Source organism: Rhinolophus sinicus, chromosome 16 (assembly GCF_057876585.1).
Source record: "Rhinolophus sinicus isolate RSI-liver-muscle chromosome 16, RSI-T2T, whole genome shotgun sequence".
NCBI lineage: Eukaryota > Metazoa > Chordata > Mammalia > Chiroptera > Rhinolophidae > Rhinolophus > Rhinolophus sinicus.
The window spans coordinates 54,989,192-55,009,175 of record NC_142516.1 but is presented as its reverse complement, the minus strand read 5'-3'; the positions used below and the strand labels follow the sequence as shown (position 1 = coordinate 55,009,175).

Here is a 19,984-nt window from a genome sequence, read left to right as displayed (position 1 = left end):
TTTTAAAAAAAACTCAACTCTCTATTTAAGGAAAAGTTAATTAGCTAAAAGAAAAACAAAGCCAATTAGTTACATGCTGTTAGTTTTGTTCCCCATGTGACATATTTCCTTGATGTCTGCAGAAGCAGCTTATTCATTAGAATTAAATTAGACAAATGGCACCCTCATTTCTTCTCTTCACTTTTGTAGCATGTGGGCCCTTCTATGAATATGTTTTAAGTGAATCTCAGTTGGCCAATCAAGTTCCTGCAAACCTGAGTTTTCTTCTTAACCTTTAAAAAATTCTTGTAAATTTGTTTCTGGCATGGATATTATTGGGAGATTTCAATGGTTCACCCCATTAATATCTAGCTCTACTTAATGTGATATACTAAAGGGAGGATTTCATCCTTGGTAAATAGTTTCTTAAGCATGGTCAAAGGAAGTTTGCTGGTCTTGGTTGTTTCTGTCCCCTGAATTTAATGAAGTGCTCATTTGACTTATCACCTTGTCTTCAGAGAGCCTAGCAGCTTGAAACCTAATATGGTATCAAAATATTACCATCATTACAAGCCCAGTTACTGTACACAGGTTATAGTTTAAGAAATAGTCTAACCTCTTAGAAGAATCAACAGCCTGTGCCTCCTCTTGAGCTGTGTAAGAAACAACAATCTACTAGATTCCTGGAGTTGCTATCTGCTCTGTGAATGCATCCTGAGAATGTAGTCTTTGAAAATAGCAAGTGAGCATGGCAGACACGTTCTAGAATATCAGCCATGCCTCTTTTCTGACTCATATACATGTTTAGCTTCTCTATTTTCCATTTAGAAAATAGACTTTCTGGGTTTAACAGTAATTCGACCTCTGCAGTGCCTGGCATTCGTTTAATAAAAGGTCATACTCCTCACTTGTCAAAACCAGCTTGAGCAGAAATGCATTTTGCAAAGCACAGTGCTGGCAGCTTTAAGGGAATAAAAAATGGCAGTTAGCTACAATAATAGAAGGGCCCTTATCTAAATACTGATGACTGTAAAGTTGTAATGTCTTTCTCTCCATTTTTACACTCTTGGCATTTTTTTTTTTCTTAGACCAAGTGTAATATTGATGGTTGTGTTTCATGACATAACCCTGGGGATTTTGATTATTCAGACTTGAGGCTGTACTATTCTGTGATGTTTTAGAAGTCTTTCTTTTATGCTTTTCCTTGGATTGTCTTCTCTTTCTTCCCATCCTTAGAGCATGACTTAAATTGGGGCAGTGTCTATGACAAAGGAAAGCAGAAGATTCATTTAGTGTCCTTTATTAAGCTGGGATATAGAGAAGGGAAAATGGGTGCTATGTATCGTTATACCCCTCTGAGAATAACGATTTTTACTTGCCTCAAGCATTTGTTGCAGTTATTAAGTTTAGTCTTCTCTCTACTTCATATGTTCCCTTTGGCTGGCTGCCTAGCATTGCCACCTTCAGTCTTAGAGTTTGACCAGCCAAGATGATTATTTATGCAACAAACATGCTCACTGAAAGGATTTTACTATATTATCTAGAATCTTGACTTTGTATCGTAGAATGATGGCGTTTATCCTTTTTGTGGTTCAGATTTTGTAGGCAAATGGAGAAAAATTGCTATCAGATCCCACAAGGAAGTCATGATTTTCTTGTAAGTGTGAAGACTAATATATTTTACGTTAAAACAAAACCAAACCAAACCCTTCTTGATGTGCCTTTCTATTTAATGTTGTGTGATCGATTTTCAGGATGCTTTGTGAAGAATACTGAGTCACTATAGTGGTAGTTAGTAGGATTTAGGAAAACAGTCCCAGATCTGAAACAGATTCTAACTGGTTATTTTAATAAATTTTCCACAGTTCAATAAGTTAATTTTATTACTTGACTTCATCTTCAAAAATAAAATCCTTATGGTAGCATCTGGTGGTCTTGTCTTTGGCAGATTCTTATACTTGTCAATATTAGCATGAAAACTTCTAGGTATGATCAGAAAATGAAGATAAATGAGAGACATATCTGAACATTGGAATGGTAATCGCATCGCTTTCCCATGTGTATGGAAATTTGCCTTCCCTGCTTTCCATAGAAATAAGATTTCTATGTTTAATAATAATTTGACTTTTTAGTGTCCCATTCACCAGTATTTAGAAAGTACTTGCTTGGGTAGACTTTGCATATTTGCAGGTTATCAAAATCCCCAAATTTCCTTCATTCTTTGGGATGAGAAACATGATGCTATTCCTTAAAAAAAGAAAGAAAAAGAAAATTTCAGCATAATAAAAGTAGCATCTTGCATTCTAGTATTTCATTTATTCTGTTTAATTTTTCATTAGTACATAGTCATTTTATACAACTCACCCCGTTCACATATTCTTGCAAGAAATTTTAAAACAGAACTTCAATAGGAAGCTGGGTTGTTAAAAGTGATATTTTCCCAGGGTTGACAATGTTTTCAGCTATGGGCTTTAAACAGGAAGGGTCCTGAAAATGGGAGTATTGTAGCATTTAATATAGCAATGCAATACATTTTATTTTTTCAGGACAGTTTCCTAAGAATTTTAATTGCATAATTATATTTTCCATATCAGATGCTGACAAGTATGTAGTTATCATCAATTTGCGTTGTTTACAACAGCAGGATGGAAAACAAAAATTTCTAATATCTTTTTGTTTGTTTGTTTTCACAAAAGTGACATAATTGTACAGTGTTTCTTTGTTTGTTTGTTTTGTTTTTATTCCTCTCAGTGTTAGTCAATTTCAAATCATTTTAAGTACTTCCCACAGTTCTGGTAACTATCTAGTTTGCACAGCTACCCAGAGAGATGCTGCAGGATGTGATACACGCATATAGCCAGGTTGTTACAGCCCACCTTCTTTTCTAATATGGCTGAACAAACAAGGACCTGCATTCCCACCAGTTCCACTGTCAATAAGCTGAATTTGCTGGTGAAGTAAAGACTTATTTCCCAACACTAGCATTGCAAAAATGTTTTTCTACCTCTCTAGCCCTTCCCTTCCCTCAGTGTGGAAATACTACACTAAGCTAGAAAACCTTAAAACTGGAAGTGATCACTGCAAAATAATTTATTTCACATCTCATATTTTTACAGTTAAGAAACAGAAAAGTTAGCCAACAAATCTTTCCCCCAAGATGATACATATACATAATACTGACTGAGATGGGAATCTGGCTTCTCTGACTCCAGTAAAACCAAGATGAGAGTTGGGAAGCATTGTCAGGGCAACAGGAGCACATCATGTTGGAAACATGCAACAGGAGGGAGATAAAATAGTGGTGATGAGCAAACAGTGACGAACTTTGTTATTTTCCTCCTTCTTAGAATCTAGGGATTGTTGTCAAAATAATTGTTAGCTATAGTTACTTAAAACCATTTTTCAATGACATATAACTCAACAACAGTAGGAGAGAAGAGAAAATTTGTAATAGGGATAAGAAAATAAAAAAGAAAATGGAAAAGTAAAGTGTTTTTAAGTTTTTTTAAAAATGTCCAACTCTAACCTAATTTAAAAATCTCAAGGGTGCAAGGAAAAAAAAAGTAAAGAAGAAAAAATAATTAAAATAAGTTCTTCCATACCACCATCTTTAGTGTTTTACCATATTTTTCACGTCTTATTTTGGGAGGGGGAGCATTTTTATTATGTCCCTCATATATAATTTTGTGTGATGCTTTTGTGGCTTATCATTGAATCATAACTGTTCTCATGTCACATTATAAAAACTCTTCAAGTGTATCATTTACTATTTCCATGATGTTCCATCATTATGCCATGGATTATTTCACCATCAATTCCTATATCATTTGGTACTTAGGGTACTTATAATCTTTGCTAATTAAATGATATGAGAATACCCTGTGCATAAATATTTACCTACATTTGTTTATAACTCTCGTATAATAGAGTTCTAGAACTGGAAATACAAGATGGATAATAAGTAGAATTTTCAACGGGTGAATGTTAGGAACATTTAAAGAAAATAGAGGGCCTTATAAAGCCTCCAACTTCTGGCCTTTTATCCTCAGGAATCTTTAATTCTACACTTTTCTTAACAGAATTTTTTTTTTAATTTGCAATGACTTTGGAGGCTTCCTGAATCCCCTTCTTTAGTCCAAATTGTGAAGTTAAGTTTCAAGTAAGGCAGCCCACAATATCTGGATTAGAGTGTCACTTTACCATTTTTCCCTATTTCTGTTTCTTACCAAAACTTCTAATTCAGAGCTATATTTCTTGTCTCTTTAAAATTTACTAGAATATCTCTTAAATGTCACTAATTTTAATAGCTTAGCAGTGGCAGTGCTGCTTTCTGGCAGTGACCTGATAGCGGCATCAAAGCAAAGAGCTAAAATTTTACTCACTTTGATTGATGAACTCATTTTGTTCCAGAGGACAAATTGGATTTTTTTTTAATATACTGGTAATAAAAATTAATGTGTGATGTTGCTTTTGGGGATGTTATTGGATCTGTGCCTTAATACAGATTTTGGCAATAAAAGAACTAGCTGATAACTTGACCAGAAAGGTACCGCCCTCCTTTTTCAACTACCCTCAAAAGTAAAAGGTGCTTTTCTAATTTTGCAATCTGGGTACATTTAAGTATGTATCTTTGTATGTAATTGGTGGAAATAGGATTGAGGGCTGTGAAGAGAACAGTGACAATGGGGTAATAGTCTGTCTTTCAATTTTCCATCTAATTGTGATTATTTCTTTTTATTTCAGCACCTCCGAGGTTTACACGAACTCCTGTTGACCAGACAGGTGTCTCTGGTGGAGTTGCCTCTTTCATTTGCCAAGCTACAGGAGACCCAAGACCAAAAATTGTCTGGAACAAAAAAGGAAAGAAAGTCAGCAATCAGAGATTTGAGGTATTAGGTCCATTGTTCTGTTTCTCTGGGGGAAGAATGTAGCTACTATGTCTTTGGTTTATATGTCACTTGCTTGTTTACTTCGATATAAGTTATCACAATCAGTGAGATACGGCGTTCTTTATGTTGCCTGTGATGGAAAACAACTTTAAATGGCTTTAAAAAAGGAATTTGGGGGTTCAGATTGCTGACTTTTGTCTCTACTTGTTCCAAGTCTGAAGCAGTGTTCCTAGCACCCATCTGTTTGCTTCATCCTCAGACTGCTTCCCCTTATGATTGCAAGATAGAGTGTCACATCCTCCCACAGCTAAATTTAGAGGATAAGTGAAAGCTTCCTGTGCCATCATTTTTCTCTGATGTTGGCTTTTACTGAATTACATGTTCATCTTTGAACCAATCTGCATGGACAGCTAGACGGTACTATTTGAGTTAATTGTAATATACCTCTGTTGCTGAGAATGAGGTCAGTCCCATTCAACTCATGGCTTCGAATGAGGGAACAATGTTTTCCCAAAGGGAATTCAAGTTCCTATTACCAGGAAGAAGGACAATGGATACTGGGCAGCCAATGAAATTGTCTACCATAACTTGCACTTGTGTTTTGCATGTAGCATAAACCAGAATGAGAAAATTGCTTCAGTGTGTTAGTGTAAAGTACTACTCTGGAAGAAACATACCCAACCAGGGTGATATTGTAGTTAAACATATTGAAGAAATGTATTTTCTTTGTTCACGAAAGCTCAGTGCATTGAAAATGATGGAATATAATTCAGATATTTTGGGGGGTATTTGTGAGGAGACTTACAGTTTAAAATTTTGTTTATTCTGGAGGAGAAAAAAATAGATGGTAAGCTACACAGAAATATATTGGAAGAAGCACAAAATACTATAATTTAAAACATGAAGAGGATAGCTTAATTCTTAGCTGGTACTAAGACCTCCAAACTGCCCTGAGTTGTAAAACTCACCTCCTCTTATCTGACTTTCTAATCTACTTCATAGCCTTTTTCACAAATTGGCAAATTAAAGGCAATTCCTAGTTTAAAGAAACGTAGCCACTATAAAATTCAGAACTGTTTGATAATACTCATTTTTTACCAGTGCTTACAGAGTGATAAATGGTCCAAATGCATACAGGACCTAATTAATTACACTAGTGAAAATTGAAATCTGGACTGTAGTTTACAGATGAAAAAATTTTAATTATGTTTGTTTAAAAATAAGATACCTAAAGTGATTTAAAACTAAACAAAAAAGAATATCTGAAGTAATATTGAGAAATATTTCCTACGTCATGTAGAAAATGATGTGTGTGCTCATCTTTGATGCATTTTAAAAAATGTAATGAAATTGAATATTTTTGTCAAAGAGGAATTTGATATCATGCTCCCTAGTTATGATGGCTTCTTGACAAAATCTTGTAATAAATATTAAATTATAATAGTAAACATTTCAAAGCATGAGCTCTGCTCAGCACATAATTCCTAATGAGAGTCCCCATAAATACATTCAGGGAAAGTTAATTATTTTTACACAAAGCTCCTATGTCAAATGCATCAAGTCTTGGGTTGACAATCTTTAATATCTGTAACAGTATATAATTTTTTTGTTTGTTTGCTTCACTAGTTTATAAGGCCCATGAGAGCAGTGAGTAAGGCTGATTTTGCTCCCTCTTCTATCTCCAATGCCAGATACAGTGTCTGGACTAGAGTAGGTATACCTGGATACTGGATACTAAATAGGGTTTTCAAATCAGAAGTTACAATACCAGCTTGAAATGTGTGGTATATAGTGTTCACTCTAAGAGTTTAATTCTAAATCTTTGAAAAAGTTCAGAAAGGTAAGTATGCAATGACGTAGCAATTAATCAGAATTTATATTGGGATTAAAGATGTTTAAATCTTTCTCTTCATTAAGCCATAGAATGCTCATTAATACTTTCTTAAATTATGACATATTTGACAAAGATTCCCATAACTGTAAAACTCCCAAGATGCATAGTAGATTCATTCTAGATATGTGCTTAATAGAGTTGAAAATAAATGTGATGCATTGGGAAGTAGGACATTTTGGCTATCTTTGTGATTTTAAAACATAAATAGAATGCAGAATGGATTTGAAGTGGATATACTTAAAAAATATTCCATCTCTTTCTTTTAGGTGTTGACATGCACACACACTCACACACAAAATCTGGGATTGAGCATCTCATAAATGTTCTTACGAGGAATTCTCAACTCATTCACCAATGAGGCCCGTGCACATATTATTCACAGGGAAATGCAGTGGGGAGAAAAGCACAGCATCTCAGTGAGCAGCTGAAAGAACTCAGCATAGCTTTAGAGAAGGCAGGTAGAGGAATCCATAGCTGTATATACATATGTATCAATATCATCACCATCATCATCATCATTTTTTAAAAGTAGTGTTGAAATAGCTGATAAATACCTAGAATTGCTAAACTCTCTCAGAGTTCATAATGATAGTGAATTCAGACTTACTGTTTAGGACATTAATTTTCTGCCTGGTGAAGCAAGTCTACATTTTACAGCAAGAATGCCCTAAAAATGCAGAAAATGCTAAGCTAGAACAAATACTGGAATGATTTATGGCAAAATTAATGCATGCCATCAGGCTGTTGGGTTGTGAAAGCCATCTCGTTGGCTGCCTAAGTACTAGATTTATGCAGTTTCTCTTCATGGTTCGCTCATCTGCAGTGTTCAAGCTGAGACACCGTAAACCAGAAGAGCTATCTGTGGTGGCATGCATTATTTCTTCACTTTAAAGTCCAGTTATTGAATGGATCCACACATGCATATGTGCTGTCAAAGATAGAATAATTTGGGAAGTTTATCCATCATAGGAGCAAGTCTCTTGCAAAATTAATAGGGTCAAAATTCCCTAGAGACACCTACTAGAATATTTTCATGAGTAAACCCTGGATAGTTTTCAGCAGAGACTAGAAATCTACATTTTTTGCATATGTAGTTTTATGTCTTTCTCTTTGTTCAGCAGAAGATTCATTAAATTAAACCAAATACTGTGTTTTACCACTGTTAATCAAACTTCAGTCTCAAAATGCTGCTGAATATATTCTGAGCCTAAAGGCTGGTTTCGCACTGCATTAAGAGGTTTAGCTGAAAGGTAGACAATTGTAACAACACCTGTGACAGCTATTGTTTCCTCTAATAGGTAATAGAGTTTGACGATGGATCTGGATCAGTTCTCAGAATACAACCTTTACGGACTCCACGGGATGAGGCCATTTATGAATGTGTGGCCTCGAATAACGTTGGTGAAATAAGTGTCTCTACCAGACTCACAGTTTTGCGTGGTAAGTATTCAAGCGCAAGATTGTTGCTTGTGTCACTGTTGAAAATCTGTATCTCAGGTATTCTTTTGTAGGACCATTAAAGAAACTAGCATTGTCCTGGCACTTAAATGGGAAATGAATCGAAATAAAATGTATATATATGAGTTCAACTTTTAAATAGCCAGTGGTGCCTTCTTTCATGAGTCTTGAAAAATGCTAATCAGGAAGAGAAAAGAGAAGTCCCAAAGAAGTGCTGATTTCAAATATCTTATATACCATTTTGATTTTGGGTAGAGAACCTAGCAACAAAACAGGGTAAGGTATGCTACTCTTTTGCAGGTTAGCATTACTTGCATATGAAGTAACTATTTTTTACAAATTACCAAAGTTGACATTGATGTTTGCAAAATTAAAGGAATGTCCTCTACTTACAAATCAGTTCCTCTTAAGCAGATGAATCAAGAACAAGAAAGGCACCTTTCTTCTTTAAGCCAAAAATGTGCTTTTATGTCAGTCTTGTGTATTTCTTGAACGAATACTTGTTGATGCAAAGTGAATCCGGCTGTGTGGCTCGTACAGTTTGACTAAAGCGTGGGGTGACTTGCCAAATCTCCGGTACAGTGTGTCTACGTTTCTAGACTTCCGTTATTTACTTCTTTATTTTATTCTTTCTTCTTCTTCTTTTTTATTTTATTTTTTTTTTCCTTTCTTTATTCTGTTTTTTTCTATCTTTACAAGCCTTTGTCTTGAGGGCTGACTTTCAATAGATCGCAGCCAGGGAGCTGCTCTGCTACATAGGAAACCCTGACCCAGAACTTTCAAGACTTCCTTGAGAATGACAGTGCTAGAGAACAAAGGCTAGTGATTAATAATCCTCTATTGTGTATCTCTCATTCAGTCTTTCGGGTAGAGATAAGAATATTGCCTGATTTGGCTTGTGTAATAGTGACATTTCCAGACTAACTTCTGTGCCTTTATCTCTTTCTCTCTCACACACACTTTTGTTCATTTCTTTCTTTCTGCTTTGCTTTGAACTTCATTTTGCTTCACTGTGCAATTTAGAACAGACGTTCTTAAGATGAAGGGAATTAGAAAGAAGGGATCAAAATTTCATAGTTACAGAGCAACATATACGGGTTAAGGATGTTTCTCCTTCATTTCCTGTTGAGGGGTTTATTTACTTTGTATGTTTTATAAACTCTAAAAACATTTCCTTCTAGATCTATTTAGTACCAAAATTAATTAGTTCATCCAAGAAGCATGAAAGAGTAGATTATTTGCATAAATATCCTAAAATATATTTTAAATAGTATAAACATCTTACAAAATTTCAAGGGACATATTTACTAACTGGATATAGATATTTTAAATACACATGACAGAATGCTGCTTCAAAACAAACAGGTCAGATTTCAACTGTATTTCTGGCCATTATGACAAGCTAAATTCATATAAGAAGTTCTCCATCCCCCTATAAATACATAGAGATATTGATAAAATATATGAAAATAAAATTAAATGCATGGTTAGACTTACGAAGAAGAAAGAACTTTTCAGGTCTGAAAAACAAAGAGAATGTCCAGAGAAGAGGCAATTTGTAATATTATAATCCAAGATAATGACCAAATGGGTTATATGGTTCAGGACTGGAGTTTTATCTCACCAGCAGGACACAGGCCTATACATAATAGGTGGAAATAAGAGGAGCTAGATCAGCTTTCTGCATAAAGGTGAGAATTCTAGTACTGTTCCTACAGTGCAATACTCAGAAGCTAACATGAAAGCATGTCAGAAACAGTGAATCCCATAAAACGTGGAGCAGGCAGCCAGGTGAGACACCCCCATAATCCAGGGCATGCAAACCAGATAAGAGCATTTATGCCCAGATGGACTCATAGGTACTGATTCTAAAGCATGAAAGCCAGTTCCAAGTCACAAGGGACAGTGAGACCAATCAATTAGAGTAGAAACCCTAGTCTGTGAACTACAGATAATTAAACTGTATGAATGGGTTTTAAAAGAATTTTAAGTACTTGAAAAGGTAATGTAAGGAATAAAATCTTCCAGGCAAGAATCAGACATTAGGAATAAGAAAAGAACAGACAGGAGTTAGAAACCAGATTTCAGAACTGGAAAGAAGCTTAGAGTCGATGCTATACATACTATAATATGAACTGCAAAAATGTATGGACGTATATGTGGTCACATAACCATAGATAAAAGGTCTGAAAAGTGTAGAATTTCTTTTTTTTTCTGAAGCAAAATCAAACTCATTTGTTGATCTTCTTTTAAAATGTTAATCTTCATTTATTCACCTAGTTTAGAACTAATGTTATTCTATAGAAAATGTATTACAAAGATACAATAAAGTGAAATTTATCAGAAACTTTAGAATAAAATACCATTTTGTATAGACATTTACATAGATTTATATTATTCTGCCTCCTAGCTGACCATGGTCCCCCCATCTGCTTTTATCCAACTAGCCCCCACATAAAACAAATGCATTTGAAAATTTTAGTATGATCTTAATTTTCTATGAGAATTGCTATTATATGTAAGTATATTTGTATGAACATTTACAATTCTAGTAAGGTTGTTAAACCTTATGTATTTCTTTTTTTTAAAGACTAAGTTTAGCAATTTTGGTAATGTTGCATGAGAAAAACTCAAAGGTATTTTGGATAATAGAAAAGTATCTGAACACAACCATAAAATAGAACACGTTCATATATCCTTATAGGATGAAATAAATGGGGTTACAAATTATCTTTGTTTCTTACAGCTACTTCTTTATTTAAAATTTCTAAATAACTATTGATAATTATATTCCAATGATAAACTGACATTCATAGAATATGAGCATCATGAACAGTTAACTAGACAAAAGTGAAGGTTTTCATATCATAGTTGATGAGCTTTGTGCCCATTTTAAGTTAGCTTTCTCTTGCAAATTACATTGGCAGATATGCAAGCTCTCTGCTCTGCAGTGGATGGAAACTGCTTTACACTTTTCATCCAGAGGCCCTAATCAGATGCCCATTTTGTGCACATGGTCCATTTACTGTTTTCCCCACTTTGCTGATGATGCCAAAAATGTGCCAACTGTCCTGATGGGTTTTGTCTAAGTGGACTGGATGGAGATCACTAATTTTTTTCACACAGGCTACTAGAGAACCTAATTAATTGGAGATTTAAACATCTGACTTGTGTGGCTTATGAAGAAGACACTGAAATAATAATCTGACTACCATCTGTGTTTCACAAGGAGTATTTCAGGGAAAACTTTCCCTCTGTAACTTATTTCAGATTACGCCAGCTCCGAAAAATTGTTTTCATAAGGAAAGATAACTACAAACTCAGGTTGAATGTGCCCTGAAATGAGACATTTGGGCAATTATATTTATACACTGTAGACTGGTTCATAAAAGAAGTAGTGGGAGAAAGGAAGTTAAATGTGGTATTTAAGTAATTTTTTTTTTATTGTTTTGGTGGCTCTGCCTGTGGAAACACAAACAGACAACAGCTCCCTAGTTTTATAGCATTTTAGGAGGCTGGGCATATCTGTCATACCATGTTTTTTTTCCTGCTAATCACTTTAAGTGAATGCCTCAGATCTCACTGAGGGGTTATTGAGGGTTAGACACAATCGAATTGTAGAATTTTGCTTTGGATTGGACTTTGGATTGGATATTAGACTTTCAGTGAAAGGCAAGAATAGGACCAGAAAGGGTGTTTTAAGAAGAGGGATTGTCATAATGCTGGAAGTGGTTCTTTCTGAGTCTTAGATTTTCTCGTCACAATTTCTTCCTCACCAAAGATATCAGGAGGAAAGTTTGTAATATAAATTTATGTAATGATACCTGAGGATGTAATTGTTCTCTCAGATACATGTTATCAGCCATTGGGCAGGGGAAATGAAATATCACCATCCAAACAGTTTTCTGTAAGAGCCCAGGAGCATCTGGCTGTTTTAGGCAAGTGGAAAGACATCAAGAATCCTTTCTTCTTGCTCATAGATTTCCCATTCTATAAGAAAAAGTTGTAGAAAAATGTAATCAAGTTTGCCTCTAATTTTCTGACTAAATGTCATGTTCTTGAATTTAGATTTTTGTATGCAGTAATCAGAAAATACACATTATGTTGTCATCTAAAACAGTATGTAATACATCATATATATTATGTATTTTTTTAAGTTTAGTGGATTGTTTTCCGAGACTTACCCATTCCCAAATAGTCCTGGTCCCTCAACCACCACCAGTACTGACTCAACAAAACAAGGTGTCGTATATCACATTATTGCTCTTATCTACTTATAGGAAACTACATTGTTTATAGACAACATGCAAAGTAAAATTGTTGTCTAAAAAAGTTAAGTGACCAAACAAGAGACAATTGATACCTAGTTTTACAGATGTATTGTATAAAATGATACTTACGTTTGAGTATCTACACCACATGAAAGTATCATATTTTATGAATGATTGTCATCAAAGCAGAAGGCAATATACGAAGTCCTCAAGTCTAGGTCTCCAATATTTTGAGTTCCAACTCTGGCTCTGTCCCCAAATAGCTGTGGCATCTTGAGCAAATCTGTTAACTATTCTGCTTTTGGTTTTGTTCTGTTTTGCGTTTATTTGTTTGTTTGTTTTGTGTTTTGCCTCTTGTGCCCAGGGAAGGAAGGCATTGGATTGGTGATTACTCAGGTCACTTCTCTCTAGCTTTCTGTGACACAGTGACATACCTACTTCAGCAAGTCAGTTCTTGTAGGATGGGAAAAATATGCTCCCTGAAGGTGACTGTTACTGAGAGAGTGAAATACACAGTGAGCAGTTGGATGAGACAGAGACAGCATTTCATTGGGAAATGGAGCGATATGTTTGCATAATATGTCTCTTTCAAAAAACAAGCAAACAAAAAATGTAAGCCATTATAGAAGTTGTTAAAAAAACCCCAAAAACAGCAACAAGAACAAAAAACTTTTACAATCTTTCAGGGAGAAGGCAGTCGACTCTGTCCGCCATTGTGCAGTATACCCTGTGATCAGAATTAGCATGTTCATTACCGTCTCATTTTATTAATGCCTCTTTTTGAAGATGAACACAGTTGTCCCCGCTGTGAAAATGGTACTTTGCCATTTATGTTATAAAGTGGTCTCGGCTGGGGATCCAGGCTAGGAACATTAAAGAACAAAGCACAGCTGCTTGACTGTCACACAAAAGAATTTTTATGAAAGACTGAAACAAAAGGAAGGGTGGCCAACACAGAACAAACTTGCTGACAATTATGGGACTGAGTGAAGATTACTTGAAAAGGCTGATCAAATAGTTGAGGACTTGGAATAAATTGATACCAACATGGTAAAGCCTTCCTGTGTCGTGCATTTCTGTGCGGGAAAGAGGTGGTGCTGGGCAGAACCATGTAAGTAAACAGAAACTTCTGACTTTCAGTGGTGTAATCTTTAGACTTTAACGTGACGATTCTTTACATATCAGTGTCCACAAAGGCAGGAGCCCATGTGGACAGATCCATGGGAGACCCTACTAAGGGGAGACATTAAAACTAATAATATTTGGGGGAAAATGCACTTGTGAGCTGAGGCTATTCCTATTCCCCTGTGATCAGTCTTTTCTGGACCACTGTGGTGGTGATGCCAACTGCATCCTTTAAACCATCATCACTAGTTTTTCCACACTGGGATTATATCTTAAAGGGGCTCAGAGAGAACGAGTACACTTGCAAATCACTGCATTTAAATGAGAACAATATTCTTCTTTTGGGTTCATATTATAATGTTGTCATCAAATTTAAAATGAATATTGAGTCATGTACCTGTTTACTGTTGATTGACTTGTTAATAGAGCTGTGGAAATGTTAAGCTGAGAGGGAGGGAATTTGGTGTTTACCTAACCTAACCTCTTATTTTTGGTGTAAGAAATCATGGACCAGAGAGTTTAAAATGATTTTTTTTCCCTTGCTTACAGCTAAGATTGCCTTGGGGTTTCACCAGTCAGAAATAACCTCTGCTATATTAAGTTGTGAAATGTATTCTAGCTATTTAAATATTTACTTTTGATCTACAGGTTTCCCCTGCAATCCGAAAGCAGAGAGTTCTTATGAAACCTTTCTTAAGCTGAAATGATGTAAAGGGAAGAAGCAATTAGCTTAGGGCACATCTCACTAACGGATGCACAAAATAATGTGAGATACAGCACAGATGTTCACAGGCACAGTTCAAAGCTGTGGGGCTTGATGCTGAGATGCTGAGTGTAGTTCCCAGGGAAGGAGCCTGGCGGGGCCACTGTCACCACCTTTACAGGCTGGCTGCAAAACAAACACTGAATGTTATTTTAGCTTTTCACCTTTTCGTAAAAGCGAAAATCCTCTTCTGACTTATATCGGTTAAGAAAAACAAAGACTAATGGAGGTCTTTCGTAAAAGTGAGGTGGCATAAAGCAAACTTTCAAAGAGAGGAGGGTATCTGTGTAAGACATTATCCTGGAAGAACAATAGTCTTCCACCTGACCATCCACAGACAAGCATGATGTGAAAAAAAATAGTGCTAACATGTTATGGGTGTGCAAAGTGTGGAAAAAACTCCTACCTTCATGATGCATGATGGGAGGGAAGAGACCTCTGAGTTGAGGCTTGAAGAATGTATAGGGTTTTATCATCAGAGCTAGTGTGAGAGTATCAGGGATAGAGCTTTATGAACATAGTTACAGAGGTAAGATATTGATAAGTATTTGGTGGTGGGTGTAGGTGGTGTGGTAGTTAGGGTTTTCCAGAGAAACGCAAAGGCTGGCAGGCTTGAAACCCTGCTTCAGTTTGGAGTCTGAAGGCAAGAATAAGCCAACGTCCCAATTTGAAGGCACTTAGGCAGGAGGAATTCTCTTACTTGGGGAAGACTCATCCTTTTTGTTCTATTCACATCTTCAGCTGATTAGATGAGGCTACTCTCATCAGGGAGGGCAATCTGCTTTACTCAGTCTACTGATTTAAGTGTTAATCTCATCCCAAAACACCCCCACAGACATACTCAGAATAATGTTTGACCAAATATCTGGGCACCTTGTGGCTCAGTCATGTTGACACATGAAATTAACCATCACAGGTGGGTATAACCCATGATAGCTCAGAATAGAGTGGAAGTTACAGGAGCAGTAGTAGAAGAAGATAAGATTGGGACATACTTTATTGGCTAAAGAGACTAAACTACATAAGCAAGGAATCATGTGACTAAGTTAACAGACGATTTCTATATGAATTGAAATGTGCAAAGAGGTTTACTGAAGTACTTAATGTGGTATAGCAAACCATTCACAGTTCTTTATACATAGTTAATACTTTAAAACTGGATATCAGATTGGCTTTCATTGATAAAATTCGAACAGTTTTTAAAAATTCAATTTCCTGGCTTTCAAAATGAGTTTTATTTTAAGCTACTAATTAAGATACAGTTTTAAAAGTTGTACATGCATAATTTATTGGGATTTAGGGCACAGATATACCAAATGCCTCATCTACGGTTTAATTATCAAAATCCTAATTACATATCTCCTTAAAAGATCAAGTAATTTATTTCATCTTATTAAAAAAACAATGACTTGTGAATTAATGCCACATTAAACACAAATATGATGATATACATCCAGTATTCTTAATATATTTTGTTAAAGATACCAGAAATTTAAGGATTTTCTTATCTGTGATCTTTCTAATTTAATTTGTATCTCAGGACTTTTCATGCCCTTCATTTTTGTATTTTTAAACTTTATTTTTGATTTTTTTTTCAATTTAATTCTTGCCTTAAATATATATTATTTCACTCTTAATATGGTAGATTTTTTTTTTCTAATAGATTTTGGACATGTGTGTATACCTACTAATTTTCTTTTTCTCACATGCCTGGATGATATGCATGTTTAGATGATAAATTTGATCTCAGTTTGGGTTTTCCCAGAAGAGATCCTACATTTTTTTAGCATGTGACACCAAAAGAACGAAATTGTATATCATGAGTGACACTAGCAAATCAATATTAATTGTTTTCAGATATTTTCTACCCTTCTAGGTTGGCATGCACACTTCTTTTTGTATGTGTATTTGTCTAATTCCATGGGTATCTACAGATACATCTATTTTAGAAAACTAGAAATTATTAATATGATAGACAAGTATTAGACATAAAGACTGTGTTTAATAAAATTGGTATTAATTATCAATATTTATTTATTGTATAGTTCAACCAAAAATTCTGGTTGGGAGGTATATTTGCATATATATTATACTTTTACATTACACGCATTCACACACAGTGTCTGTGTATAGCCTGTTTAATTTGCTTCATAGCACTTTGTGAAATTATACTCTTTATTTCTTCAACTTTAGTTTTTGTGCCTCTCTCCCACTTTGTGTATAAGCACTATGGCATGTTTCTCCATAGTTACTAGCATTTCCTGGAAACTGAACAAATATTTGTGGAAAGAATATATACATATACATATGGTTATGTTACCACAAATGATGCAATAAGGAACCATTTGGGCAGGAATCAATCTCACTTTACATATAATGAATGAAAGAGATCATCATTTCATTGGCCATTGTAGGATGCAGAGTGTGATTGAGAAACAGAAAAGCAAGGCAGATGAAAGGGAGTACAAAGAGAGGTTAGTGAAACACAGGGAAACACAGTGGAGAGAACATTCTTTGTAGCTAGGTGGACATGGGTTCGTATTAACAGTCCAGTGCTTCTGCCCTAAATGGTATTAGGCACAATACTTAAGTCTAAAGTTGAAGCTTCTTATCTTTAGAGTGGAGGATAACCCGAGCTACCTTTTAGGATTGTTTTTAGAAATCTATGGCATGCATGTGTAAAGCATGTGACACAGTGACCTGAATATAAAAGTTGCTGAAAAGTGTCAATTTCTTCTCCCTTTATCATCCTTTTGAGTCTGAGCTATTTGGTTTGGCCCTTTTTTCTACTATTAGATCCCCACATTTAGAACAGTGCCTGGCACATAGTACTTCAATAAATGTTTATTAAATGACTGTGTCGCTGTGGTAATGGGAGGAAAAGGTCAACAATCCTGGAAAAGAAGATTTCTGTGACTTATAAAACATTGCTTGGTGCAAAGGACTGAAAATCAGCTTTTCACAGGAAAATATTGAGTTGATATGAAAGTCTGAAAATATACATGTATTACCAAGTTATTTGGAAGGATTAAAGATCCTTTATCATTGCAATTTTCTCTAGTATGCAATATCAGTAATTTCTTTTTTTTTTCCTTTTTACATTTGTGCTTAATATCGTGTTAACACATTTCCATAGTCTTTCAAATGCTTGTATGCATTAGGAGCAGGTAGTCAATTGCTTGGACTGCCCAGGTCAAACTAGGGTCATACTTAAAATATGATTTCTTTTTTATTACATCTGGACTATCCTAGGTCACGGAGTAGATGAAACCTATAATTGATTTTTAATGCCTGTGAAAATGCATCATTCGTTACATATTTTCAAAGAAGCAGGAAAATCTCATGTATTCTTTCAAAATTTAAAAAGGTAATAAATAGAAAAGGATTTTTGCTTGCTTATTTTTGTCTTTTCCATTATTCATGCTATCACCTTGGTTGTCTGAAGTGATAGAAGGTGTGGTTATAAGTTCAGGTTCTGCAAACAGATCTGAGTTCAAATCCTAGGCACACTGTTTGCTTTGTGGCTTTGTGGCTCTTAACTTCTCTAAGCATCCTCTTCTGTATCAACATGTTAAGAAGGATTGCAGGAGATGATCCACATAAAGCTTTTAGCAAAGTGCCAGACACTCAGTACATACGAGTTGCCATTATTATCATTATCGTCATTGATATTATTACCACCAGTACTTTTATTATAATTATCAATAGGTAATTTTAAATTATTTTGATTAGAGGGTCTTGCCCCATTTGTGAAGCAGAATTTTCTGGCACAGGCAGAACTGTCTTTCTCAAGCTTAGAAAACATGTTTTTATAGCCATTAAGTCAGACTGCCTTGTCCACCGAATAATCCTGTTGTCCAGATGCATGAGCCACCATTTATCTACTGTGGGCTCCACAAAGTATTGGAAATTTGAATGTCATCCAGTATAGTGATTGGGGAATGTGGTACTTGGGAGAACATGAGATGAAACTTCCCTTTTATCCTAAATACAGTTATCTCCATGCTTAGACTGAAAGTTGCATGAGAGTAACACTTTGTTTTGTTCAAGATTGAGCACCACACAATGGGTGCTCAACACACAATGGGATTTATAGATGATGTAATACAGAATTGTACACCTGAAATCTATGTAATTTTACTAACAATTGTCACCCCAATAAATTTAATTAAAAAAACAAAAACAAAAACAAAACAAAAAACAAACAAACAAACAAAAACAAAAGAAATAAAAAATCGTAGAAAAAAAAAAAAAAAGATTGAGCACCAACCACAGTGCTTGACATGTTATAAATTTTCAGTAAATATTTGTTGACTGAGTGGAAAAATGACAAGTCGAGTGAAGATGTTTCTAAATATCTCTTTTTCTTCCATAAGTACATCATTTGAGATTTTATTTTAAAAAATCAGAAATGGCACTGGGTGTTGCTTCCACATCTAGAATAAGCACACAGTACATGAGTAGCAATTTGTACTAATTCGTATTTGGTAATATGGTTCTCCCATATGCCGGGGATTGTGCTAAGTATTGGGAAGGAAAAGATGGAAAAGACATTACCACCACCTGTCTTCAAGGAAGCTACAATCTCTGATAAGAAACCATAATTTGGGTTAAAATGACAAAACGGTTATACATATAATGTATGGGGAAAATGAAGTCTATTTTTGGAAGTGCACTCACAGTAATTCAGTTTACACCCTTCTAAGCTAATACTTGTGTGAGAACTATTGTCTCTTTGACTATTACATCAACATGACATTAAGGTTTGTTGAAATGTAGGATGTGTTTGACATATGAAGCCTCAACTGACAGAAAAGTTAAACTCACCTATTTTTTTTCCTGATTAGTATAAATGTTTTGAGTGATCATTATATTTATTCATAGGAAGACTTCACATACACCTTGTTTGGGTTTTGAGAAAACATGATGCAGTTTAAAAAAACAAAACAAAACAAAAAACAGTTTAACTAATTACCTTTAAAGTGACATTCCCATTTGTTTCTCTCCCTACTAATTTTAAGAGTTTTTTTATTACTGCACTCAGTTTTTTATGATTCCTTTTTTGCCCTAGGGGATGACAAAGCATACCTATATATAAAATGATTTTAAAGTGTACTAATAACATACCTTAAAACATCTTCTCCCTTTGAAAGACTTCATTAGGCAAAACTGATTTGCATAATAAAGTATTTGTTTATTTTTTTTAAAAATGAGAGTGTAAGTGTTTTTCACTCTTGAAGAAAACTCTTTAGCATATACTCCAAACCAGGAACTGTCTTAGATACGTTACTTCCTTACAGCCTAGCAACTTGGGTTAGAGCCCTGTACTCCAAAAAGCCTTTTATTTATACTTGGATTTTATGCATATCATTATATCGTATGGTAGATCTAAATTTCCAGCTATGGCCAAGCCTGTTGTAGACTGATATCAAGTGCTATGATTGACTTTCTGGGGGGTCCCATTAATCTGTGTCGCAAACATGCATTAATGTAGTCAGCACTCACCGGCTCAACAGCAAATGGAATTCCCTCATCTCAGCTTACTAACAGATCAATCACCGCCTAGAAGGCACAAGCCACTCCGATTTAAATTATTCTTTGACAT

At 35.0% G+C, this 19,984-nt stretch overlaps 1 protein-coding gene across 50 annotated transcripts in view; it reads left to right on the top strand.

Moving 5' to 3' along the window:
* The window catches only part of PTPRD (protein tyrosine phosphatase receptor type D), a 2,065,421-nt gene that overhangs the window by 1,763,363 nt on the left and 282,074 nt on the right, over window positions 1–19,984 (top strand). For all 50 annotated transcript variants that reach the window (XM_088793168.1, XM_074330438.2, XM_074330432.2 and 47 more), the window contains 2 exons: window positions 4,723–4,868; window positions 8,061–8,202. In XM_088793168.1, coding sequence (XP_088649294.1) covers window positions 4,723–4,868; window positions 8,061–8,202 — 288 coding nt within the window. The remainder of the gene's footprint in view (window positions 1–4,722; window positions 4,869–8,060; window positions 8,203–19,984) is intronic.